This window comes from Gobius niger (assembly GCF_951799975.1).
Source record: "Gobius niger genome assembly, chromosome: 22".
Taxonomy (NCBI): Eukaryota; Metazoa; Chordata; class Actinopteri; order Gobiiformes; family Gobiidae; genus Gobius; species Gobius niger.
Genome location: NC_136873.1, coordinates 17271063 through 17298250, shown reverse-complemented (window position 1 = coordinate 17298250; position 27188 = coordinate 17271063). Strand labels below are relative to the sequence as shown.

The 27188-nt window shown below is 41.7% G+C and overlaps 2 protein-coding genes across 6 annotated transcripts in view; one reads left to right on the top strand and one right to left on the bottom strand.

Annotated features, from left to right (window-relative positions):
- The first annotated feature begins 1787 nt into the window (after window positions 1–1787).
- On the top strand, window positions 1788–5871 carry LOC306981205 (ubiquitin-ribosomal protein eL40 fusion protein). The gene is made up of 5 exons (XM_079580768.1): window positions 1788–1847; window positions 2258–2369; window positions 4248–4334; window positions 4417–4519; window positions 5719–5871. The coding sequence occupies exons 2-5, from the start codon at window positions 2267–2269 to the stop codon at window positions 5810–5812; spliced, it is 387 nt and encodes a 128-aa protein (XP_079436894.1). The 5' UTR covers window positions 1788–1847; window positions 2258–2266; the 3' UTR covers window positions 5813–5871.
- Window positions 5872–13674: 7803 nt separating this feature from the next.
- Window positions 13675–27188, bottom strand: part of LOC306981356 (homer protein homolog 3-like) — a 112158-nt gene continuing 98644 nt past the window's right edge. For all 5 annotated transcript variants that reach the window (XM_079580951.1, XM_079580949.1, XM_079580950.1 and 2 more), the window contains 3 exons: window positions 24994–25104; window positions 17029–17109; window positions 13675–13929 (listed from right to left, as the gene is read on the bottom strand). In XM_079580951.1, the coding sequence (XP_079437077.1) occupies window positions 13744–13929; window positions 17029–17109; window positions 24994–25104 (378 nt within the window). In that variant the 3' untranslated portion in view covers window positions 13675–13743. The remainder of the gene's footprint in view (window positions 13930–17028; window positions 17110–24993; window positions 25105–27188) is intronic.

The window sequence follows — 27188 nt, the reverse complement described above, 5'->3', positions numbered from 1 at the left end:
TGGTGTCCTGTTACAAAGGAAATACAGATTCAATGAACTGCAGTTTACTTAATGATGACACCAAAGCTACACCACATAGGCACAAAAGTGGGACCTTCGTCTGGTCAGAGGGTCAAGTCGTGGGGGCACTGTGCATGTAGCCCATTATCGACCGCCCTAACCGAACACATTTTTCCATACTATGTTCTTACCTGAGCTTAGACGAGTTGATGCGCTCCTGTCTGGTCTTTGTGCCCGTAGAAGAACGTGGTAGCTTCCAACTTCACCCCCGTTTGAAGCTATAGGGATACATAGGGCTGCTCGATTATTGAAAAAATAATAATCACGATTATTTTTGTCATAATTGAAATCACGATTATTCAAACGATTATTTGTTGCCTTTAAAAAAATCCATCAAAAAAGTGACAAAAATCCATTAAAAAAATGACAAAAATCCAACAGAAAAAAGACAAGAATCCAGCAAAAATAGTGACAAAAATCCATCAAAAAAATGACAAAAATCCAGCAGAAAAAAGACAAAAATCCAGCAAAAAAGTGACAAAAATCCAGCAAAAAAAGACAAAAATCCAGCAAAAATAGTGACAAATTTCCATTAAAAAAAGACAAAAATCCAGCAGAAAAAAGACAAAAATCCAGCAAAAAAGTGACAAAAATCCATCAAAAAAATTACAAAAATCCAGCAGAAAAAAGACAAAAATCCAGCAAAAAAGTGACAAAAATCCATCAAAAAAATTACAAAAATCCAGCAGAAAAAAGACAAAAATCCAGCAAAAAAGTGACAAAAATCCATCAAAAAAAATTACAAAAATCCAGCAAAAATAGTGACAAAAATCCATAAAAAAAGACAAAAATCCATAAAAAAAAGACAAAAATCCAGCAAAAATAGTGACAAAAATCCAGCAAAAAAAGTGACAAAAATCCAGCAGAAAAAGACAAAAATCCATCAAAAAAGTGACAAAAATCCAAAAATTTGAAAAAAAAATTGAAAAAAAAAATTATAATCGATTTTTTGCGATTATGCTATTTTTGTAATCGTCTACTGTTGTAATCGAAATCGTAATCGAATTTCGATTAATTGCACAGCCCTAGGGATACATCGGGAGAGGCCAAATGCTAACAACATCTTTGGTCGTTTTGTGTGACTGAGGGCACACACAAAGACCAGACTGGTGCGCATCAACTCGTCTAAGCTTAGGTAAGAACATGTCTCAAGATGTAAAAATGTAAAAAACGTTCTAGTTGCGTTGTCGCCGCGTTTTTTGTCACATTTTTTCTTGCTTTCTTCCTCGCTTATTTCCTTGCTTTTGGTCGTTTTTTAGTCGTGTTTTTATATCGCTTTTTTATTGTGTTATTGTTGGTTTTCGGGCGCTTTTTAGTTACTCTTTTGTGGCTTTTCTTTGGCTCTTTTTTTTTGCCTTTTCGTCACCTTTTAATCGTTGTCGCTCTTTTGTTGCTTTTTTTTTTTTAAATCACTTTTTTTTTGTATTATCATCCTCGTTTTCGTCGCTGTTTTGACGGTTTGTTCAAGAAACCTTTACATTTGGGCAAAGCCAAATGCGCTCGGTTCAGATGGGAGTTAAGAGGTTCAAAAGTGCACGCGTTGTTGCCGCAAACGAAGAAAATTGCATTAGTGAATTCGGCAGTTTATTATTATTATTATTATTATTTCTCGGTACAAAATGAAAATAATAAAGTTTGACTTGCTGCGCCTCCCTTTAGAAGCAGATAATAAACTAATAAAAAAAAAAAAAATTACCGCTTTTACCGCCGCAGCTCAAACCGGATGTGACGTATTTGCGCACGCGCCCATGCCCCCCCTCTTTTCGTCGAGGCTGAGCTAGCGGCCGGTGGGTACACGCTTTCTCCGACACTTTTCACTACTTTTTCAACTATAGTAGCACTCTAGGCGTATTTAAACACGTATATATGCTATCGTAAAGGCAGCTCATTATAAAGTATTAGCTAGGTTGAGCCGATCAGTGGCCAAAATAAGGATATTGAAAGAAAATCCACGCTAACGTCCAGCATGTGGCCAGGCCCTATGCTGCTAACGGTGCTAGCACACGTTTTCACGCTAACGACGTTCTCACCAAAACCATTTAACAAGCAAATGACTCGCTTACTGTTGTCATTCTCGGCTATAGTATTACCCTGTAAATGTTTGACCACTGCGTTCGCCCCCTGAATGAAGTTAATGGCCGCTTTTAGCCAAACGTGCTAACTAGCCGCACGCCTGACTGTCATCCCATGTCCGCAGCCTGCCAACATGCAGATCTTCGTGAAGACGTTGACGGGGAAGACCATCACCCTTGAGGTCGAGCCCAGCGACACTATCGAGAATGTCAAGGCAAAGATCCAGGATAAGGAGGGTAAGCTTGGCCCCATCCATCGTCAAAAATTCTATTGTAATGCGGTTTGTAGTCCTTTTTGCCTACGTTGCCCATCTACACAGATGAGCAGTGTTATGTATGTAATGTGTTTTTAAAGGAATAGGCCACCGTTTTTACATACTGAGATGTTCTTACCTGAGCTTTGACGAGTTCTTTAGGACCCTTTTCACCCGTGCCTTCAGTCACGTAAACACAGCGCAGACCCTCTCTCCTCTATAGCTCAAACTGGTCAAGATAGAAGCTACCAAGCTCTTCCATGTTTTCCCTATTTAAATATGGTTACGTGAAGTGTTACACTACAAAGTATAATTACACAAAATTAAACAATGTGGATTTTCTAAGCGGATAAAAGGGGGAACTATATTGTAAGGCGTAATAATACCAGGAGTAGTTAGAAATCCATGCAGTAATCTTCACTTTACTGTGTGGATGCCAAATTACTCCTGGTATTATTACGCCTTACAATATCGTTTCCCCTTTTATCCGCTTAGAAAATCCACATTGTTTAATTTTGTGTAATTATACTTTGTAGTGAAACACTACACGCAACCATATTTAAATAGGGAAAACGTGGAAGAGCTTGGTAGCTTCTATCTTGACCTGTTTTGGAGCTATAGTGGAGAGGGGGAGAGGCTAAATGCTAACGCCGTCTGCGCTGTATTTACGACAGGTCCTAAAGAACTCGTCAAAGCTAAGGTAAGAACATATCTCAGTATGTAAAAACGGTGGCTTATTCCTTTAAGGCGTCACACTTCATTTGAAAGCTAAGTTAACTCAAGCTAACTCATCTAAACAAATCTTTGTTTTTGTCACATTTGTATCACTTTTTCATACATTTCCCCTGAAGTTTGTTTCGCAATTTTGTTGTGTTTTCATCATGTGTTTGTGGCTCTCTTGACACTTTCCTCCAGATGCTTTTAGATTTGGGTAAAGCCAACCTGGAGAAAATGTGCTTGGTTCAGTTGCAGGTTAAGAAGTGAAAGATTAAGAGAGGTTTAGCGCCGGAAGAAGTTTCTCACATCTCAGTCTTATTGCTGTGATAATACTAACGGTTATTTTCCCGATGAATCGCATCGTCAAGCGTGAGTTTGGGTGAACATTTGAAAGCTAAGGACCTCCCCGAGTTCAGCCACCCCTTGACCTTAAACTGAATTGAGCACATGTCCTCCAGTTTGGCTTTACCCAAATCTATTGATGAATCCAACAAAAGTGTGACGACAAGCGTGATGAAAGCAATGAGAGCAAAAAGTAACACAAGCCACAAAAACATGGCAAGAAAGTCACAAAAGAGCAACAAAAACGTGCTGGAAAAGTGACAGACGCTTAAAAAAAAAAAGTGGTGACGGTTGTGATCACTTTTGTAGGTCTTGGCTTTCAAATTAGACGTCACAGGCCTACAGGGTGTCAGCTCCAGTCGAGAAGCTTTTAGAACTAAAGACAACGCCGTTGGTACAGGCGGGAGGAGGTTAAAAGTATTTAATATTTGTCTAAAATAAGGTAAGAGAGCTGTGTCAGGTCAACAGAACGGTCGCTGCTTGAAACCTGTTGTATCCCTGGTCAAAATGTCCACATTAGATTTGGCCTGATACATGGCTGTTTCATACTGCTGCCCTCGGCTAAATGTGCGGAAAGTGTAAATGTAATGAAAAGTAGCGATTACGTTCTTGGCAGCACAAATGGTTTATATATATATATTGCAGTGTGACTACCTCAATCTACCGGGATACAGGCGCCTCTTTTTCAAATCCAGGAGGAAAAACAAAATGTTGTGCTTTGTGCAAACTAATGCAAATGTATTGGACTGTACAGACAAACCCTCCTCCGTGTACTGACCGGTTCACCCGCGCTCTGTTGCAGGAATCCCCCCTGATCAGCAGCGTCTGATCTTCGCCGGCAAACAGCTGGAGGACGGACGCACTCTGTCGGACTACAACATCCAGAAAGGTAACGGACGTCACCTAAAGGTGGCCCACGTGGATGTGTTTCACAGTGCGTCTGTATTAACGGGTAAATGTGTGTGTTCCAGAGTCCACTCTTCACCTGGTGCTGCGTCTGCGCGGCGGCATCATCGAGCCGTCTCTCAGACAGCTGGCCCAGAAGTACAACTGCGACAAGATGATCTGCCGCAAGTGAGTCCAAGTCCCTCCTGGGACTGTTCTGGCGGTCGCGAACTACCATCAAAAACGCTTGTTTTGTCCTGTTCCTAAACAATGGAGGGGTGTTAAGGCACTCCATACTCGTTTCTAGCTTTCACTAACAAGACTATCCACGTTTTAAAACAGTGGCCAAAAAGAAGCAGAAGTTGTTGTTTTTTTTTTTTTTCCAGAGGTGCTTACTGGTGCTTCAGAAATGTATTTATTTTCTTAATTAAAAAGTATATAGTTAAAGCAGTACTAAGTAACTTACTTCCTTTCTGTAGTCCCTCTGGGGTAATATAAGTGTTAATGGGGTGATTTTAGGGCTGCTCGATTATTGAAAAAAGAATAATCACGATTATTTTTGTCATATTTGAAATCACGATTATTCAAACGATTATTTGTTTTTTAAAAAATCCATCAAAAAAGACAAAAATCCAGCAAAAAAATTACTAAAATCCAGCACAAAAATCCGAAAATTAAAAATTATAATTGAATTGATTTTTTGCGATTATGCTAATTTTGTAATCGTTTACTGTTATCGAAATCGTAATTGGATTTCGATTAATTGAGCAACCCTAGGTGATTTCATCTCCCCCTGGTGTCTCTGGCCAACAACCCACCCTTGCAGTTTTCCCTGCTCCGACCCAGAGGCGCAATACACACTAAATGTGTGTGAGGGAGGGAATTTGAGATTAAAGTTGCTGAAAAGTATAAATTATGAATTAACACTGGAATGTGTCGACGTGCGTAAGTAAGTTTTACACGTTTTTTTTCCCTTTTGTATAAGATTTCGGATGGTTTTGTCAATTCGGCCACATGAAGATGCAGAGAAATTGTAATACACGCAAACCAAATGTCGTCATAAGCGTGTGGAGCTCTTTATTAGTGTTTGGTTCCTCTGGAGATGACGAGGCTTCAGTGAGTGATGGGTCTAGTGACGGATGCAGACAGAATAGGATCCAGTAAACAAAGTTCAGGAAAAGTCCCAATAGGTGTATTTAATTTTCGAGAAGCTTTGGAGAATTGGAAAGCATTGCCACTTTTATGAAACCAGATTGTGAGAGCTGAATTGTTACACCCAGAGCTTACTGCGTAGTTTGTATGTTATGTGTTGAGATCCCCAAAATCTCAAGCCTTTTCCTCCTGACCCTGAGGAAGTTGCTCATATGGACTTTCCCTGCTCTCCACAGGTGCTACGCTCGCCTGCACCCCCGCGCCGTCAACTGCCGCAAGAAGAAATGTGGACACACAAATAACCTTCGCCCCAAGAAGAAGCTGAAGTAGACGTTTCCACTGAATTGGCTCCTGAGGCCTGTTTGTGCAAAAATAAATTTGTATAAATACACCATCTGGGATTGTCCTTCTTGAGCCGTATTCTTTTATGAATGACCGGAAGTAAAGTTGACCCTTTTTGCCTCGTGTGACTTCTAGAATGACTATAGTCGACTATAGTTTGGGGGATTCCTGAGTACAGTATATGACTCAGGACTTCCAGGGAGAGTTAGTCACAGAAGGAACTGTGGAATGTACTGCGTTTTGCCCTTAAGTTTGTTAACTCGTGTATGGAAAAACCCTGCATCTAATTAGAAAAAACTTGCAGGCGAGTTTTCTAGCGTTGCCTTGAAAAGTGACCGTGACTTTTAAGCTCATTTTGTGAAGAATTTGGATGCTACAAATGTCTTAAAGTTTAATTAAGTGGCTTCCTCTTTATTTGTAATCAGAGTAGCCAAATTATTTGCAAAAATAACACTAACCACTTAAGTACTGGCCCCAATAACTAGAGGAAAACCAGGAATTTTGTGGACTGAGTAACTTAAGTGTAAAAGTTAGATTTATGATTCTGTCGTGAAAATTGTCATTTTCACTGGAAATTTAAAACCAATCCATGAAGTAGCAAAGTAAATCTATTTTACGCATCAAATGAAGATTTTTCACAAATTTCACTCACGTGCAGATAATTCACTTTAAAAATCACTCAAGCAGAAGTAAAAAGTACTGTATGGAAATCTTAGTTACAATTACTTCAAAAAGTTATTCAAGTACATGTACTTATGTAACTATACTACCCACTTAAAATAAATAATCTGACTCACAAGAACCCACAAAGTCCCCCAGAAATATGGACTTGTAGTTTTCCCTTATTGCCACCAGATGTCGCCAGAGTGACGCCACAAATCTGCCCGTTCTTTGAAGCCACAAATGAAGACGCCATGTTTCCAAGACTTTTTTTTTTATTGTCAATCTTTACAAATATAAGAAATGCATCTCTCTCGTGTCAGTTCACCAGCCTCATTCAGTTACACTTTTTCAACAGTAGAAGTGTTCACATTTCTATATAGTCGAAGCTTAAGTCGGAGGTATTCTAAAACTAACCCGACCACGCAGACGGAGGGATTATTTACTGACAGGTGTATACAGTTGTGTGTCTATTCCAGTTATAGTGACGTTAAACAAAACACTGGTGTCTTTGGTTCCGCCCATTTTCCACACACACAAAAAAATCAAGCAAAATATCTTTTAACTATTGTCTTATGTGTCGTCTACAAGGTCAGAGCTTCATTTGTGAATTAGTAGTTTCAGAATCACTTTGGGTCTGATGTGATGGATTCGTAGCCTAAATTCTTGTACAATATGTCAGGATGTGTGAGTGAGACAACGTATGCCCATGGTTGCAATCCGGCGTGGCGTGTTTACATGCAAGAGTCCCATTAACATGCACTCTGCCAACAACAAATGAGCAAGGCCGTGGGAACCCAGGGTGCTGAGGGCGCTGCAGCACCCCCTGGTGGACCTGGTGGACCCTTAACTCCCACCTGAACCGAGCACATTTTCTCCAGCTTTTACCCCAGTCCAAAAGCTTCTGGAAAAAGCAACAAAACTGAGACGAAAACAAGGATGAAAAAAGTGAGAAAACATTGACAAAAAAGTGACAAAAAATGTACAAAAAAATGACAAAAATGGGCAAAAATGCGGAAAAAAAAGTGAGAAAAATTTGACGAAAAATTGAGAAAAAATGGGCGAAAAGTGATTAGAATTTGACAAAAAAATGTGAATAATTTGATGAAAAAGTGACAAAAAATGACAAAAATGGACAAAAATTTGACAATAAATTGAGAAAAATGTGTCAAAAAATTGATGAAAGAATTTGACAAAAAAATGCGAATAATTTGACGAAAAAGTGACAAAAAAGTCACGAAAAATTGACAAAAATGAAAAAAAAATTGACAAAAAAGTGAGAAAAATTGAGAAAAATTTGACAAAAAATTGAGAAAAAATGGGCGAAAAAATGATTAGAATTTGACAAAAAATGCGAATAATTTGACGAAAAAGTGACAAAAATGAAAAAAAAATTGACAAAAAAGTGAGAAAAATTGAGAAAAATTTGACAAAAAATGGAGAAAAAATGGATTTGATGAAAAAGTGACAAAAAAAGTCACGAAAATTTGACAAAAATGAGTCGACTGCCCAACAAAAAAAGTGCTGAAAAAAAATCTGACGTGAGGAAAAAGATCCATTTAGTTTTGTAGGTCTTTCAAATGAGGCGTTACACTGACCTACAGGATTTGGGTAAAGCTGAACTGGAGAAAATGCTCTCAGTTCAGGCGGGAGTTAAGAGGTTAATGAATAGGATTTATGCACAGAAAAAGTATTTTGGTGGTGGTGGTGGAGCAGACACCGGAATCACCGAAATATCGGCCCGATATATTGGCCGGTCGATACATCGGTCAACCTCTAGGTGTCTCGGCAGGAAACAGGGCAAACAGCCACTTATGATAAAGACTTGACCTGTAAATCACTACGTTATTGGCACAACAGAGACATTATGTTATCAGCTTATTGCATTTTGAAACAGGCTAAATTATTACGCTATTGACCGGTTTTACGTTATCGGTTTCTACAGATCTCGCCGATTTCACGAGGCAGAGCTGCACTAGAATCATTTACTGCAAACACATCGACATTTTACTCGGATCTTTCATCACAACATCGCACATTTCTATATCAGAGGCCTTTTCGGGTTAAGGCGAAATGCAGTTAGCCGGACCCATCGCCCTGGACCATCACGCCCGTTTCCAGTCCGAAGTCAGCTCCCTGATTGTACCTGTATCGGTGACGGAGAAGGAAGTCGATAGCTCATCACGAAGAGAAGCCTGGGTCGATGAGACCAGTTTCTCCGAGTGCCGCGTCGCTGCCTCTGCTGCCAGGGCCGGACTGGGACTGAAAAAGGGCCCTGGACTCTGACCAGCCTGGCCCAAATTAGAGTAAATGCGACAAAAGCTGAGACCTACAGAAGTGATTGGAACTTTTTGTCACGTCGCTGCATTTTTGTCACGTTTTTTGATGCTTTTTCATAGCTTTTTGGTGTGTTTTCGTCACATTTTTCGTCACTTTATATGCGTATTTGTTGTGTATTCGTCACTGTCTTGTGTTTTTGTTTTGTTAATGGCTATTTTGTTGGTTTTTCATTGCTTTTTTGTGTGTTTTCGTCACATTTTTCGTCACTTTTTGTGTGTATTTGTTGTGTCTTCGTCACTGTCTTGTGTTTTTGTTATGTTATTATGGCTATTTTGATGCTTTTTCATAGCTTTTTTGTGTGTTTTCGTCACATTTTTCGTCACTTTTTGTGTGTATTTGTTGTGTATTCGTCACTGACTTGTGTTTTTGTCATGTTATTATGGCTATTTTGTTGGTTTTTCATTGCTTTTCTTCATTGCTTTGTTGTGTTTTCGTCTCTTTTTTGTCATGTTTTCATTGCTTTTTCATTGCTTTTTTTCGTTGCTTTGTTATGTTTCTGTCATGTTTTTTTGTGTGTTTTTTTTGTTGCTTTGTCGTCAAATTTTTGTTGTGTTTTTGTGGATTTTTTGTCGGTCTTTCATAGCTTTTTATCGTTGCTTTTTCGTCACGTTTTTTGTTGCTTTTCCGGCACATTTTTGTTTTCCGTTTTCATCCTCGTCGCCATTTTGATGCTTTTCTTTTAAGCTTTTAGATTTAGGACCGGCCCCTTCAGTGCTCTTCCAGAATGAACATATGGCCAGTCCGCCCCTGTCTGCTGCTGCATCAGTGAGTGCAGAGCGGGTGAAGAACTCCAGAGTGGACTTGGTCGTGGCGAGTGTGGAGCAAACTGACCGCAGCAGTTTTCAAGCCACGGAGAGAGTTGCCGAGTTGGTACAGACAATTTGCTGGATAAATGTCCGAACTTGTATTGTGTCACAGCTTTTAAAACTTTTCAAGACTGCCAAGAGTCTTTCAATTCGTGTGTGAGGGATCTTTGCCTTTTGCTGGAACGAGCAAAGGCCTGTTCGGAGAAGAAGGGGCACAGAATCTGTTAATCCTGGGGGTGGATCCATCATCCTTTGGGGCTGTATCGCAGCCACAGGCACAGGGAACATTTAAAGGTTAGAACGAAGAATGGATTCGATTGATTCCCAACAGAAAATGGAGGGAAACGTAAGACTCTGTGTGAAAAAGCGGAAGTTACTACAAATGGGTTTTGATCGTCCAGACAGCTCAAAATCCATTACATCAGGAAGGAGAGAGGTGCAAGTCTGAAGGTTTGGCCGTGGCCTTCACAGTCTCATTCAAGATTTGATCTGGACGACTTTTGTAAGGAAGAAAGGACAAAAATCCCTCACACTAGAATTGAAAGACTCTTGGCTTCTAGAAAAGACTTGAAAGCCATGATATGTGCCATGTCAGTCTGTTGGAGTGCACATATTTTGTAACCGAATTGGACTACTGTTACTGAAAAGTCACTGAAAAGCTCGTCACAAGGGACAAGTATTCAGTCATTCCACACTGGTAGCCACAGCTGCCCTTAGAGGCTGGCCTGACTGACAGAAGTGGGGCTTCATCGGCCCCAGTGGACTAGGGCCTGATCAATGTGGATTTTTGGATCCAAAATGTGAAGGGGGTTGGACGATAGCTGTTATTTTAATGTTTTTTTTTTTCTCTCTCTCTCTCAAATAGCCGATCGTTGACCATAATTATATAGTAAAGGTTTCAATTAGGGCTGAAAGATTTATCGTTATCGTATTGATATCGAGACATGAACATTCAAAACATTAAAATCCAAAAAGCAAGTTATTCCCCTTATTCCGGAGGCTCGCGTGGGCGCCGCCTTGAATTGTGCCCGCCCCTTTTCTCCTATGTGTTAACATGGGGCTGGAGTCAAAGAAACGCTGCAGTGTCGACATGTTGGTGCAAATGAACATCGGCCATTTTACACAAATCAATCGACTAAACATCAGATTTGAGCGGAGAATATTTTCCCTCGTTCTCCGTTAAAATGAACGGGCTTCGCGCTCGACCGGAAGTGTCTGGACAACGAGGTGCCGAGACAACGCAAAAAAGTGGCAAAAGTGGGCGGGGCGGAATAAGGTCAATAAACGATATGGATTTTCATCAATAAAACGGCACTCTTTTGTATTATGTTTTTATTTCTCTGAAAAACGCTTGGTTTTCACCTAACCCATAGTTATATCGTATCGATATCGATATATCTGGCATGAATATCGAGATATGAAATGTTGTCCATATCGTTCACGCCGAGTTTCAATCATAGAAATAGCTGTGGGTTTTTTCCTTTATTTTTGGCCATAAGTCATAACATAAGTCTCTATCACTTTCGGCCTTTTATCAACCGATAGCTGATAAAATACCCAAATATCGACCCGATATATCGGCTGGCCAATATATCAATCAGGCCCTACAAATGGATTCTTGATGGTCAAAGGGACCACGAACACCTACTGACACACGGCCTTGCATCACAGATTAGATTGAGCATTCCTGAAGTGGCGGTACGGCCATTTAGGGTTCAAATTTACATAGATACAGACGGCATCTCGTCATAGAAGGGGGCGTGGCTTCGCCGAGGGGGAAAATAGAATCTTTAGAGGAACACAATTTTCCCTCTTTTTAGCCATTTTCTGGTGGAATATCAACTTATTTATCACACTTAAATAAAGCCAAATGTAAATCAGGCCCATATGGATATTTTCTCACAGCAGATTGTTCAGTAGAAGTGAAAAAACGGCAGTTGTAGCTAGTGCTAGCTAACCGTTAGCATTAGCCCGATGCTAACATGTAGCATGATGTTTGCATTCTCCGTTATTCATGTGTTTATGGGCTGTTGAACCACTTTGCTCCTCCCCATGTCTTTGCTTCTTTATTTAGTAGAAACTATATTCATAATTCAGCATTTGTTACAGTAGTTTTTGAATAATTAGACAATATATGGGCGATTCCAGAGATGCCGTCTGTATCTATAGAGACACGTTGGTCATGTACTTGTCTACCCTTTATTGTTAGGACTCTTCTGTCCATAGTGCTGCGAGTTCCGACAGTTTCCTGAATGTCTTTTCCCGCACCTCACCCCCATTCTGCAACATTTGAAAGCCTACAAGCAAAAAAAATAATAACTATCACTGCATTACAATTTCAAGGAGTTACTCAGAGCGTTCCCTCCCGTTATTACATGCCAGTCACTTTTGTCATGTCCATTCAAAATGTTATTTCTGCGCTCCGGGCGATGCTCTGCGGCTCGAAACTAGATTGACTAATATCACTACTTAAGGAAGAGAGATGGTAACACAAACACAAACAAGTATAGAGAAATGTAAACAAACCATGGCACAAAGATGACGTCCGGCGATCGTTACAGGAAGCAGGATCTGTCAAAGCAAAGACTGTGCAGTTCTAGAGATGACCAAAGGTATTGCTGTAATTGTCCTCTCGTCCTCTGCGTCCTCTTCACCCATTCGTAGGCAAAAAGATCGGGCACAGAGCTTTTAATGACTTCCGCATTGTTGCTTTCGTGATCCTTTCCAGATCAGGTCATCCAAACCGAACCCGCTTTCAGGAACGCCCTAAAGCCTTAAAGGTCTATGCATGTAAAGGGTTAAGTGAAGTGCCGGCGTGACTGTCCTGACTGGAGGACGCCACGTTTCACCACAGATCGAACCAGGCTAAGAGTTTTTTTTTGTTTTGTTTTGTTCTTTTGCTGATGTTACGTAGCTGGTAATGAGCCATTTTCTCCACAGATGGGAAAGTCCAGTCCCAAAAGTCACAAGTCTGAGGGTGAAGTCGAGCCGAGAGAAACGGGGGGGCATCTCCACAGTCATGCCGCTTTTTGGATCAAGGCTGCACCGTTCGATGCAAAAAAATGAAATAAATTAACATTCGCTTTTCTGTCACTTTTTTTGTTGTTGCATTTTTAATGTGTTTTCATCCAATGTTTGTCAAATTTTCATGGCGTTTCGCAACTTTTTCATCGTTTTTTTTTTTTTCAGGTTACTTTTTTGTCATGATTTTGTCATTTTTTTGTTGTTTTTCTGTGGCGTTTTGGTCACATTTTGGCAAGGCCGTGGGAACCCAGGGTGCTGAGGGCGCTACAGCACCCCCCGGTGGATCGTCTATGCATTACAAGCAATATTAACCTCTTCACTCCCGCCTGAACCGAGAGCATTTTCTCCAGTTCAGCTTTACCCAAATCCTGTAGGCCAGTGTAACACCTCATTTGAAAGCTAAGACCTACAAAACTCATCTAAATGGATCTTTTTCCTCAAATCATCAGTTTTTTTTCCATATATATCATATATTTATTGTCATTTTTTGTCACATTTTTAGTAATTTTTTTGTCATTTTTTTGTCTATTTTTTTTGTTATTTTTTTTCTTTTTTTTGTCATTTTTTGTCATTTTTTGGTCAATTTTTTTTGTCTTTTTTTGTCACATCTTCATCATTGTTTTCGTCTCAGTTCTGTCGCTATTTTCACGCCTTTTTTCCCAGAAGCTTTTGGACTGGGGTAAAGCCAATCTGGAGAAAATGTGCTCGGTTCAGGTGGGAGTTAAGGGGTTAAATAAATAGGAAATAAAGCAAAGAAATAGCGTTTTGGGGGGGCAATCTTGTCTCTCAGCACCCCCTAGCCAAAATATCTTCCCACGGCCCTGCATTTTGGACGCTTTTTTGGTTGTGTTTTCAGACATGTTTTCTTGTTTCTGTTTCTATTTTGACGCTTTTTTTCAAGAAACGTTTAGATTTTTGCTAAAGCCGGACTGGAGACAATGCTCTCCGTAAGAGGTTAAGACTTTATCTTGGCGGTAAAACCAAATCTACAAAGGTGGACCTAATGACTGCTGAGACGCCCCAGGGTAACTTCTCAAACTGGGAGTAGTTGTTGTAGTAGTCGTAGTCATAGTCGTAGTAGTGGTGTTGTTATTTGCTGATGATGTTGGCCAGGCTCTCTCTCAGCTGGCTCAGGTCGCACAGTTTGAGGTCGAGCACTCCCAGGATTCGTTGGACCTCCTGCTGGGCCTGCTGCTGCTCCTCACGGCTGGAGGCCAACGTCTGCTCCGCCGCCTGCACCCTCGTCTCCAGCTCGCCGTTCTGCTGCTCCACCTCCTGCGTCAAACGGTCAAATGAAGGTCCTGTTAGTGTCCACCTCATGCAAGACAGCCCATGAATTTACAGGAACTGGAGCCATTTTTTTTTCATATACAGAACCTTCTTCACAACTAGCACAAAAGGGAGGGAAATGCACGGTGTATGTTTAAACTTTTCAACAGGGTCATTTTGGTGCTTTATTTTGTGATGATTTGATTTCACAACATCATGAGTGAAAAAAAAAGTTTGTGTTTTCATTCACATCAACAGATCCACCAGGGTGTGTAAACTTGTTGGTACAACTGTATGTGAGCCCCAAGTCCTTCTAAAATCCAGTCGTGTAATGTGGACCCACACTCCAAAATCTCTTAAAGGAACAGGCCACAGTTTTTCCATCTGGAGATATGTTCTCACCTGCGCTTAGTAGGGATGGGCGGATCGATACCAAAGTATTGATATATCGATACCAAACAGCTATTTTTTAAGTATCGATATTGGGCAAAAAGTATCGATACTAATTTGCATATGTAAAAAGAAGCCGGGGCAGCAATAATCAACACAAAAGGATGATTTATTTCTTTGTTCTGAGCCAAAACAGTCACAACAGCAAAGGATTGAACTGAGCCAGGCTTATCATTCTGGTTTAAGTTCTGTTTGGCATTTAAGTATTAATTTAACATTTTGTTTATGCATTCAATTTCACATTAGTACTGTTTAATTAACCAGTTAAAGTAATATAATATTAATTGACCAGTAAATTATATAAAATAACCAGTTTTAGAGATGTATATTGATTGAAAAACATTCACCCATATGAAATGACCAGTATCAGTATCGGTATCGGTATCGACAAAAATGACCCCAAAAAGTATTGGTATCGTATCGATTCCAAAAAACGTGGTATCGCCCATCCCTAGCGCTTAGACGAGTTCATGTGTACCTGTCTGGTCCTTGTGCGTGCGCTCATTCACGCAAAAAGACCAAAGATGTTGTTAGCATTTAGCCTCTCCTCCTCATCTCTATGGGGCCAAAGTGACCAAGCTCTTCCACGTTTTTTAAATACGGTTACATGAGTAGTTACACAGAGTATAGTTACACAAAATTAAAGTTAGCAGTAATATCCTCAGAATTCTTTAGGAGTGAATATATTATTACGTGGACATACAATATAGTACTCCATTTTATCCGCTTAGAAAATCGACATGTTTAGTTTTGTGTACCGTATTTTCCGGACTATAAGACGCACTGGCCAAAAATTGCCTGTTGAAGAAAAAAAAACAACAGGCTGTATAGGCGTACAGTATGCTAACGCAACACATTGATGGTTAGCTACATGAACTATAGCATAAAGAATATACCAATCTCACTCCAAATCACTGAATCCACTGAGATCTTCATCCTCGGTGTCACTTCTGAACAATCGCTGTTGACAAGCCTCTCCCGGCAGCGCGTCTTTCAAGCTCTCATTCGTGAACTCGCTCCTCTAGCTGTGGCGCTAGCTTTTAGCCCGTGATTAGCTTTTTTTGTTCACGTCATTGCAGTAAGAGTAACCTCCACTGTCTCGCTCACTGCACACTTTCTGCAGTGCCCTCTAGTGGCATTAAATTATAGATTTGAATTTAAAATTAAAAATCGCACATGTAGCCGTATTTAAATAGGGAAAACATGGAAGAGCTTGGTTGCTTCTAGCTTCACCCCCGTTTGACCCCATAGAGGAGCGGAGGAGAGGTTGAATGCTAACAACATCTTTGGTCTTTTAGCATGACTGAGCGCACGCACAAAGACCAGAGAGGTACACATCAACTCGTCTAAGCTCAGGTAAGAACATACATGTAAGAATGGGAAAACAGTGCCTGACACTGCAGGTGAATAGGGAAAAAATGTATATTTACAGATATCAATTTGAAACTTTAGCTGTCGATCACTGGCATAAATGTGAGAAAAAAATACATTGCAAGTTTTCGGTCATTTTATCTTTTCATATAAGAACAAGGTGTTTTATGCCTAAAAATGCCCCAAATTTCCCAACTTTTCGGCGACGAAATCTGAATAACGGATAGATTGGACTACATTCAAATTTATGGTTTCATTTTATTGATATATGAGTTGCCAAGACTTTTTCAGAGGGGATTTTGGATTTCTTGTTTAGTTTTAAAATAAGCAGTTTTTTAGTGTAAAAATGTGTAAAAATTTAATTTTCGCCTTATTTTTTGACATTCAAAACTCAATAAATGGGGCTAGGGATTGAATAGTAAAAAATCCCTCTGAAAAAATCTTCCAAATATTGTTCAGTCCAAGGCTGGAAAATTTGAAGTCTTTAGGTCCGACTGACGTGGACATAGTGTCGCCACAATGACAGAAAAATGTGTTTAGAGAAAAAGGCCCTTGAAATTGTGTTCTCCCATATAAGTCTATGGGGGAACATTAAATCAGTGCAATATTTAAACATGTTATTGTGAAGATTAGGTATATTTTCTGTTTCCGGGTGAAAGCTTATATGTTCAGAGACCAATTTGGCCCAAAACCTGAAAACTGAAAAAATTGAGTTTTGCCTGTAGTGTCTCCCCTTAAGACTGAATCGATACCCCTTTGTTACTGAAGGGGTATCTATGTAATTACTGCTGCAGTGAAACATTCTAACTTTGTTGGGAAGTGCCAAACAAATGGGGAAACAGGACGCAAGGGCAGAGGAGCGGAGTATGAATCCACTCAGTGACTAATGTCTATGAATTATGGATCCAACGTATTCACTGCATTGAGATGGAAATCCAATCTCATTTCTCCTTGAGGCGGTCAGTGCAGGCGGCGCTGACCTCTGCGTTCCCCACATGGACCGCTGAACCGTGAGCCCAGAGGTGTCCAAAGTGAGGCGCGCGGGCCAAACCTGGCTCTCCAAGGGATTTGATCCGGCCTGCAAACCGGCGCTACTCCGATATATTTCTATAAAGGCTCCCAGGTAAACAAAAAAAGTCAATTTGTTCATGCATTTGGTTCATTTCAAAAGCCAACAAGACGAGGAAGAAGGTTTGTATACTCCCTGCTGACGGAGCCTCTCCAGAGCAACTTTTATTTGAGTAATAACTGATCAGCAAAGAGTCAGAGGAATGGGTCTGGTACCTGTAGTCTTTGCAGGGCGTCCTCTCGCTCCTTCTGCAGCTCGCTCACGTCGCTCTTCTTCCTCTGCAGGCTGTGGATCTCCTGTGAACACAAGCAGGTTCCCACGTTCACTCCAGGATCAAACTGAGGATTCGGACCTGACCTGACTTGTAAGACACTTTTATTAACGAGGTATTTGACTTTCAGATGCATGAGAGCATTCAGGCGGCTTCTTCCATCCGGACCTCACCTTTGACCCCTGGAAATGAAGAGCGGCTCCAATCCAGCCCGTTACTAAATACTAGATAAACATGAGTGACGTTCACAGTGTTCACACATTGATTTGAAGTCATTAACAAAAACGTGTGAAAAGGATGTCGGATATAGTCAAATGTAACCGCATTTGTGCCCCGTTTTTTACATTCTACGATCTTATCACATCTTTAGTAGTTGGTCGTTAACTGGTGTGAACTCGCTCTTCTAAAAGACCTGGTCCTGACAAATTGGAAACATTCTTCCTTAAAAAAGCCGCCGAATCAATATGCCACCCTCTGACTCACATTTTCAATCCTTCATTGGCCACAAATAAAATACCGGAAATTTGGAAATCAGCATTTGTTCTCCCCCTACTCAAAGGTGGGGATCCTACAGTACCCGATAATTATAGACCTATCTCCAAAGATCCTAGAAAGTCACATTAGCCAACAGCTCAAGGATTTTTTAATTTCAAATAAGATTCTTAATAACTTTCAATCGGTTTTCAGGAAATGTCACAGCACCACAACTGCAGCGACTAAAGTGCTGAACAACATTGTCGGGGCCTTGGACAACAAGTTGCATTGTGCTGCACTGTTTGTAGATCTGTCCAAGGCTTTTGACACTGTTGATCATTCAGTATTAAAACACAAACTTCTGTCAGTTGGTTTGTGTGTGCAAGCCATAGACTGTAGAAAAAATGGACGTCTTCTGCTCACTCCTCCCCGTTTACCAGAATGACCACGGCCGTGGGGCAATTCATGGCGGATTTACAGACTCCGCCTCCCCAGCTCTGACGAAGCATGTTCCTAAAAAGGACATACGGGCGGGATTTTCACCGTAGACTCGGCCCTTGCGTGACGTGCAGCTCGCGCTGCTCCAATGCTAACAGTCCGAGCCTCATTAAGTACGAGATTTCAAAAATTCATATTACGAAAACCAGCCTGGTTTCATATATTGTTATTAACCCAGCGTTATCTCAGGAGGAATATCTAGCCTAGTCTAGTGTTGAAACAATTGAAACCAGGCTTTAAAGTAGTTTTTAACATGTCTAAAGTCCAATGCTTTTCAATGGGGGCCTAGCGGCGATATGGAGGTACTGCAGCAACGGCGGAGCAACGGCGGCCCCCACGTTTGTGGTCAAAAAGCAGGGCAGCCAGCGGCCATTGGTGCAAGCAGTCAATTGGTTTTCAAATTACATACACCGGACTCAGTGTGTGCAGATGCTCTGTTCCACTTACTGTCCAGCAGGGGTACCACAGGGCTCAGTTCTGGGCCCTTTGCTTTTTATAATTTACATTAACAATCTAGACCATAATATTAACAATGCAGCACTGCACTTCTATGCAGATGACACTGTGTTATACTGCTCTGCACCGACTCTTCAAAAATCACTTTCCCTACTGCAGTCAGCTTTTACAAATCTCCAACATAATTTTTTAGATCTTCGTTTGGTTTTAAATTCTACAAAAACAAAAGTAATGTCCTTTTCAAATGTAAAATCCAAAAACATGCAAGTGTTGCCTCCTGTGACCACTTTAAATGGCGACATAATTGAACACGTAACACAGTATAAAGACAGTTCTCTTACTTTCACTCCTCATATTCAAAGTCTGATCAAGAAGCTAAAAGTTAGACTTGGTTTCTATTTTAGAATCAAATCTTGTTCATCTTTCAGGGCCAAAAAACAAATTGTTGCTGCAACTTTCCTCCCAGTCTTGGATTATGGGGACATTATTTACAGACACGCATCTGTGAAATCGCTCCGGTCGCTGGATACAGTTTACCATGGAGCGCTTAGGTTCATTTCCAATCTCAAATCTCTCACTCACCACTGTCTCCTTTACTCCCATGTAGGTCGGCCGTCTCCCTCCCCGTACTGAGAACAGGACCAGAAAAGTTGAGACTTGACTATACGACGCCTTCCCCGTTGAATACAAACAAAGAGCTGCTCGTGGAGCCAGGCTACCCCGTATAACCCCAATCCCATCCCGCTATCCCCCCCCCCCCCCGCCCTGCCGCCGAGCCGTCCATTTCTCATCCCACGGCGCGGCGGAGGCAGATCAGATTGGGGACACTTTGATGGGCTTTGGGGCCGGAGGAGGGCTGGTGTCCCGGGGGGGGGGTTGGTGGATGGCGGTGCGGCGAGTACGACCTTGTTCAAATGCGAGGGAGCGGCCGCGAAAGTTAGAAAGATGGATGTGCCACAAATGGTTATGTTAATTCGCTAAAGGGGCACGCACTTCATTTGGAGAGGCTTTTTTTTTTCCGAAATGTGGGCCTGGAAAAGGGCTTTGTATTGCAGACAGAGTTGTCGGGGTGAGCGGAGGGCAACGGCGCAGAGATAGAGGAAATACGCTGCAGAACATCCCGGCTCCATTTGTTGCTCCGTCACAAGAGAAACGGTGACGATCGACTGTGATTTTGTGATCGCAATCAAACTCCGTGCAGCATTTCAACTTTCCAAAAGCACATCCTTAACTTCCATTCCTTCACCTCCTAGCCACCACTTTAACCAAACAGTTTACAGCCTGTTGGCCAGTGTCAAACTGAGAGGTTTAAGGTGCATTATGTACCTCATGTGGATAAATAAGTTGATATTTTACCTCTCGTTGACCCCGTATCTGCTGAGTGGTCAACCTGGCGCATTTTCCTTCCCTCACGACGGCCTCTAGGACTCTCTAAGATCCATTGTTTTTTAGGGTTTCTGATATGTTTTCTCTGCTGGTGGAATCATCTCCGTGGTTGCGCATATATGTCCCATCCAGAAAACCTACCATAGGGCTTTTCCACCAAGGTGTTGGTTCTGGGCTGGTTCTGGTGCCGGGTTGGTTCCATACTGACTTGGTTTTCCACCAAAATTAGCCCTTTTCCCCCAAGCTGGTGCCGGTGCTGGTTCTGGGCCAGTTCCAGTTTCAGAACCGGTTCTTTCGTTTTCCACTGAAATAAACGCTGGCTCTTGGTTCTAAAATCTGGTGCCGGTTGGGAACCAATTAAAAGCTGGACCAAGAAACGAGCACCAGTGATGTCAGCGGCTGGGGGCGTGGCTCTCTCCTCCAACAAACAATCAATATTAGTTAGTTTGTGCTCTCATTTTGGTGGAAAACCAAGTCAGTATGGAACCAACCCGGCACCAGAACCAGCTCTGAACCAGCCCAGAACCAACACCTTGGTGGAAGAGCCCTATCTGTGTCTATTGTCATAGCAACGCTTTGGGAAGTCAACATCAAAAATGGATAGTTACATCTTACTACAGCCACTTCTGGTTATAAAATACAGAAAAATAAGTTTATGTTTCAGTCACAGCAGCCGTAAACATGAAGAGCATAAAGCAAAACAACAGTTTCCTCCACAGAGACTGTTTTGGCTTCTCCAGGAAGTTATAAGCACAAACTAACTAATATTGATTGTTTGTTGGAGGAGAAAGCCACGCCCCCTGCTGCTGACATCACTGGTGCTCGTTTCTTGGTCCAGCTATTAATTGGTTCCCAACCGGAGCCAGAGTTTTTTCAGTGGGAAAACGAAAGAACCGGTTCTGAAACTGGAACTGGCCCAGAACCAGAACCAGCACCAGCTTGGTGGAAAAGGGCTACCAGAAATCCCTAAAAAAATAATTGATCCTGGAGCTTCCTCACGGCTACAGGAGATGGACGTGTATGATTGTGTGTTTCTAATGTAAATGTTTTATTATTAACTGAATTGCCAAATGCAGTGATTCACATGTTCTTGCGCTACACACACAATAGTATCAAATATCACACACGTTTCTCATATTGAGCAGCCCTTACGAACCACAAAACCCACCTTGACCTCATCGAACGACAGAATGTGTTCAGCGAGCAGTGGAAAGAGCCGTGAAAGCCGCCGACAGCCCGTGCACGTGATGAATGTGCAGAGGAAGTGCATGAGAATCCTCAGAGCCGTCTGCCTGACTGATCTGTCCCAGTTTATCGGCTCTACTGTCTGTCGAACCAAAGCCATGCGTCAACCCAAAAGTGACAGCGTCTGAAGATAAAACTATCGGCTCTAAAAATACACCGGAGTACACGGGAGAGCGACGAGCGCGGGGCCAGACTGTACTTCAAGGCAAGATCCTGGACCGGACCGGGTCGTTTCGAAATCTGCTTTTACCATGTTCCCTGATCAAAAGCTTTACTTAAACAGGAAAGTCCCAGGAGAGTCCTGGCCCAAGAGAGGGACCTATTGTACATGTTTTTAGTGGTAGGAGAAACCGGAGTACCCGGAGACATGAGGAGAACATGCAAACTCCACACAGTAAGACCCCGTCCCGGTGTTGTGAGGCACGAGCACTAACCACTGTACCATCGTGCTGCCAATTTATTTGGTGCTTCACTCATTCATGCAAAAATAATAATGATAAAGAAAGGAAACATCATCTAGTCTTGTACTTGTCAGAAACATACCATGAAGGGCTGTCAAGAATATTGTGATGAAGATAAAGTCAAGAAAATCATAAAGAAATAGAAATAGTCCGGTCAGGAAGCGCTCTATGGTCCTTCTGTAGAAGGTGCACATGATGGGAAGTCCTTGTGCTGAGTTCAGGGCCGATCTCTCGTGTCCCGCAGGAGCCTAGAGCTGTTCTAACATGAACACAGTGATTCTGCAGTGCAAAAGAGAAGGAATGAATGAAATGAAAATGAAAAATGTATTTAGTTTGCAGGACAACAGTTTATCATCCCACCCGCCCTTTCCCGCATTGTGCAATCCCGCCCCCCGCCCGCAATGAGCTTTAGCGGCACGGTAGCGCAGCGGTTAGCGCTCTCGCTTCACAGCAAGATGGTCCTGGGTTCGATTCCCACCTGGACGGGGCCTTTCTGTGTGGAGTTTGCATGTTCTCCCCGTGTCTGCGTAGGTTTCCTCCGAGTACTCCGGTTTCCCCTACCACTAAAAACATGTACAATAGGCCAGGATGAATGAGTGAAGTGAGTGAATGTATGGTGGTCAGAGGGTCCGTTGGCGCAGATGTGTGCAGTCGCGACAGCACTTCTGTCAGCCTCACCCAGGGGAAACTGAAGCTACAAACGTAGTTTACACCACTGAGTCTGGAGTGAATGTACAACTGTCTCATGTAAAGCGCTTTGTGACCATGTCTGTGAAAGGCTAACCTGGCTAATGTCAGACTGCTGTGCATTTCAAAATGATTCGAGCGACACAGGGACCATGGCCGAAATTTTTGCATGGATTTGGGAACCAATCACCGAGGAGGGACGGCAAGAGGATGATGTGCTATTCCACATACGGAAGCTTGTAGTTTGTTTACAGATAAAAAAATGTAAAAAGTTTATTTACAGATCCAACATGACAGCAGCAGACGTGACGCCATCTTTCGATCAAGCTTTAGACCGTGTTCTAAATAGTTTAGCTCAAAGGTTTACAGCGGGTACGTCATACGTCATTGTAGATGAATATGATAGACATTCGTAGCGCCCAATAAACGGCTCTGGACAATCGTAAACCACACCTCTCCTACGAGAAAATGAATTGGTGGTCCCCAGATTAAATATCACTTGTGACTTTAGTCTGGCGTTAGCCAGGCTATCGGCTTCAATACAATAGAGTCCAGTCCAGCCCCGCATGGTTCTGAAATGTAAAATATCAATGCTGATGTTCCCAAAAGATGCAGGTCATGTTCACTTTAACAAACACGGCTCACATAATATGATTGTGTTACAAATGAATTATACATTCTCCCAGCAGAATGTTTCAGCCTCTGCGATGAGCTTGTTGTGGGTGCACTCACTCACTCAGATTCTTTGCCTGGATCTTTCAATACATATTTAGAATTTAAGGCAAACTAGCCCGAGGGGATTTACACATATAAGATACAGGAAAAACTAAAAGAAAAACCTTATCTGGACACAGTTCAGTTCGATTTTATAACCAGACAAAGGTAAGACATTTTAGTAAACAAACCATGTCTCAGGATGTGAGGTCAACATATTCAAATCTACTATTGGTTTTAGTGACAACGTTTGAAATATACATTTTTCGACCTAAAAACAGTTGTAAAAGTGCAGCTACAAAAGCTGCCCTGGATCTGGAAGTAAAAATCTCACTAATTTCCCCTGAAGACCAGGGATGTTTATAACTGCTCCGACCCAGAATCAACATTTCAGACGTCAACAGGACTAAAGCAGCATGTGAGAGGAATAACCTGCTGCAGTCTGTGGGGTTTAAAGCAGAGGTCGACCCATATGGCTTTTTCTCAGGTCGATGCCGATTTTTGGATCTCGATTTGCCCAAAATGTAAAATACCCAAATGTCGGCTCGATATACATCTGCCAGCCGATAAATATGTTGACCTCTAGTTTAAAGGGCCTTCAAAGCTAGAACATGTTTATATCCCAACTCCTGGTCTTTCTCCTGAGTCGGCGAATGCGGAACTCAACTCCACATTGACAGGAACTACAGTTCACCAGCTGGGTACCGCTACATCTCTTTCCAGTTCTTTAACGATACTTGGTTTCCGATATTGACACCTGAATGATACTCTTTCCAATACCTCTGCTAAAGTATTTGATTAGAAACCAGCAAACAGAACAGTAATGTGTGGAAGATCTGCAAATTTACAATATTGGGTTCAGCTCCAGTGTCAAGAAATGTGAAAAAAAAATGGGATAATTTGTGAGAAAATGGGGGGAAATTGGGAGAGATTTAGGGAAAATATTAGTGATTTAAAAAAAAACATTTATTTGAGCTGAAACAACCAATAACTGCCTGTAATGCTGTCCCTGGAGCAGCAGCACTGGTACCACACAGATTAACAGTACCCAGCCTTAGCCAGCACTAGTTTGTGTTCTTTCTTTAAAAAAAAAGAGCCCAGACGTTTGCCATGCTTGAGTATAGGGCTGCTCGATTATTGAAAAAATAATAATCACGATTAATTGTTGCCTTTAAAAAAATCCATCAAAAAAGTGACAAAAATTCATCAAAAAAGTGACAAAAATCCATCAAAAAAGTGACAAAAATCCATCAAAAAAGTGACAAAAATCCAGCAAAAAAGTGACAAAAATCCATCAAAAAAATAACAAAAATCCAGCAAAAAAGTGACAAAAATCCATTAAAAAAGTGACAAAAATCCATTAAATTTTTTTTAAAAATCCAGCAGAAAAAGACAAAAATCCATCAAAAAAAAGACAAAAATCCAGCAGAAAAATCCAAAAATCCAAAAATTAAAAATAAAAAATAAAAAGTGAAAAAAAAAAGTGAAAAAAAAAAAACATTTGAAGAAAAAAAACAAAATGTGAGAAAAAAAATTATCGATTTTTTGCGATTATGCTAATTTTGTAATCGTTTACTGTTGTAATCGAAATCGTAATCGAATTTCGATTAATTGCACAGCCCTACTTGAGTAAACCGTGCTTCAGACCCTACAGGAACATTAGCCTCGTAGTGAGGGTGCTAAGGGAAAGGTGTCATGATTTGTCTTTTGTTCCCCTGTTTTTGTATGTTTTGTCTTTGGTCTGTCCTTGTGATTTTGCTTTACTCCCCTCGTTGCCTGCCTGCCCCGCCCTGATGTGCTTCACCTGTGCCCCGCTGCCTCTTGTATTTATACCCCTGTGTTTGCCTTGTCTACGGCAGCCCCGGTTTTTGGTTTTCTCTCGAGTTTGTTTTTTCGTCCTTCGTTAAACATCGCCAGTTTTGTTGCAGTCCTGCATTTTGGGTTTTATTTTCTCGTTTCATCTCAGCCGTGACAAAAGGTTTTCTTACCTGGTTCTTGGCGCTGAGCAGAGCCTCCAGTTCCTCCAGGGAGTGGCTGAGCTCCTCTGTCCCCGACTGTCCCGAAGAGGGACGTCCCAACTGCGTCTCCAACTCGGCCACCTGCAAAAGGCACACGTGGTCACAAGGCTGCTCGATGATAGAAAAATCATGATTATTTTAGTAATCATTGAAATCACGATTATTTGTTGCTTTAAATACAAATAAAATATGCAACCGTTTCTAAACTAATCCTCTATTAGAGACATCCTTGGTTCACCTGCCCCCTGCTGGCCAGCCCTCACACCTGCCCAAGCAAACAGAGCTGCGTGGTGGCTAAAAATCCTTAACTCCGCACAGGAATGGGCTAGAGACTTACTTTTTTTTTTTGACATACCGTAAATGCTCTAATATAGGCCGGGGCCTTTATTTACTCAAGGGCATCTAGGACCAGGCCTTTATTGGAACCAGGCCACAATTAGAGACAGGCCTTTATTTCTATTTGAGCAAAACGGACGACCAGGAAAATGAAGAAAAACTAGATTTGTGTCCATTTGCACCTAAAATATTAGGTTCATTTATTAATTAACATTTCAAACCCTCTCCCAATGTCAATGTCACTGCAGGTTTCTGTTTCGTTTTTACCGCGGACTGGATTATTTGTTGTTATCTCGTGTAAAAGGCGAGTTTAGACGGAGCGTTTGTGTTTGTGATCGATCATGAGACTGACCCGAGAGAAGACGAGACGCTCGCCCTGATCGGAGGAGTTATTTTGAGGCGTGGGACTGACCTGCACACGGAGCAGCTGGACGTGCTTTGAAGACGCGATGGTGACTTTATTAAAACCCTGGAGGATCACACAACATTTGTTGCCCTGTTTCCAAACATCGTCACAGGAGGTTTGAAAAGTGGCTAAATCTGTGTCAAAGTTACGCTCGGATCAGCTCCTCCACAGCGTCCCCATCGGCCCGGGTTCCCGTTTGTTTACTTCCTGCACGTGAGTTTTCATTTACACGAGTATGAGACAAATTCCTAACATGGGGAATATTTCTACCGCTATAGTTTCTAATAAAAGCCCCGGCCTGTTTTAGAGACCGGCTTTAATTTGCCTCCGCCAGCCGCAAACCCGGCCTCTGTTAAAGACCCGGCCGCTAATGGAATAAAGGCCAGGATTAGAGAATTTACGGTATTCAGGAATTCATGCTCCTCAAAGGGCCACAATAAATCATCTCTTCTCGGACCTTGACACATGTGGTCTAGTGTAATAATCCAAATCGTAATTGAATTTCGATTAATTGCACAGCCCTACGTGGTCATCACCCACGCTCTGAATATAGTCTATTTAGTTCATTTAACCCCCTTAACCGAGCACATTCTCTCCGGTTTTACCCAAATCTAAAAGCTTCTCCACTGGAGTTCACAGCCTATAGGCCAGTGCCACGCCTCATTTGAAAGCTAAGACCTACACAACTCATCTAAGCGTCATCCTTGTTTGTGTCATCATATTTCAGTCATTGTGTTGTTGTTTTTGATCACGTTTTTTATTGCTTTTCTGTCACGTTCTCATTGCACTTTAGCGTTTTGGCCTTGAGGAAGAGATGCATTTTTTAGGTCTTAGCTTTAAGATTTGGGTAAAGCTGAACTAGACAAAATGTACTCGGTTAAGGGGTTAATATCTCTTTGCCAGTGTTTAAGAAATCTCCAAAAGAAAAGTTGCCATATGTGTAATGTAACTATATTTATCCAGCCAGACAGCAAACAGCCTATGGGGCGTTTTAATTATGCAGGCCTATACGCTGTGAGCTCAACTGAAACCCAACATTGTAATGTAGCCGACACCGCGCCGAGCTCTGGTGCTTACAGGAGCGTGAAGACAATTCACCCGGGCAGGCACTTCCACTCCCCTCCATGGGCCTCGGCATAACGCAGGATTAGACTAACGAGACCAGGGACTTACCAGTGCACTGCAACTTGGGTTTTAAAGTTTTCACATAACTGCAAAACATCGGGTGGTAGAATAGAATGTAAGTGTAGGAATATTTGAAGAATGAGCAACATGAGGCAGCAATAGGCAGTAGTTGCATCTGCGACTTGAAAAGAAGACCAGACCAGAGGCAGACTCTCACTAGTCACTACGAGGGTGAAAAATCGCAGTGTTAACCCCCACCTGAACCCATCACATTCGCTCCAGTTTGGTATTACCCAAA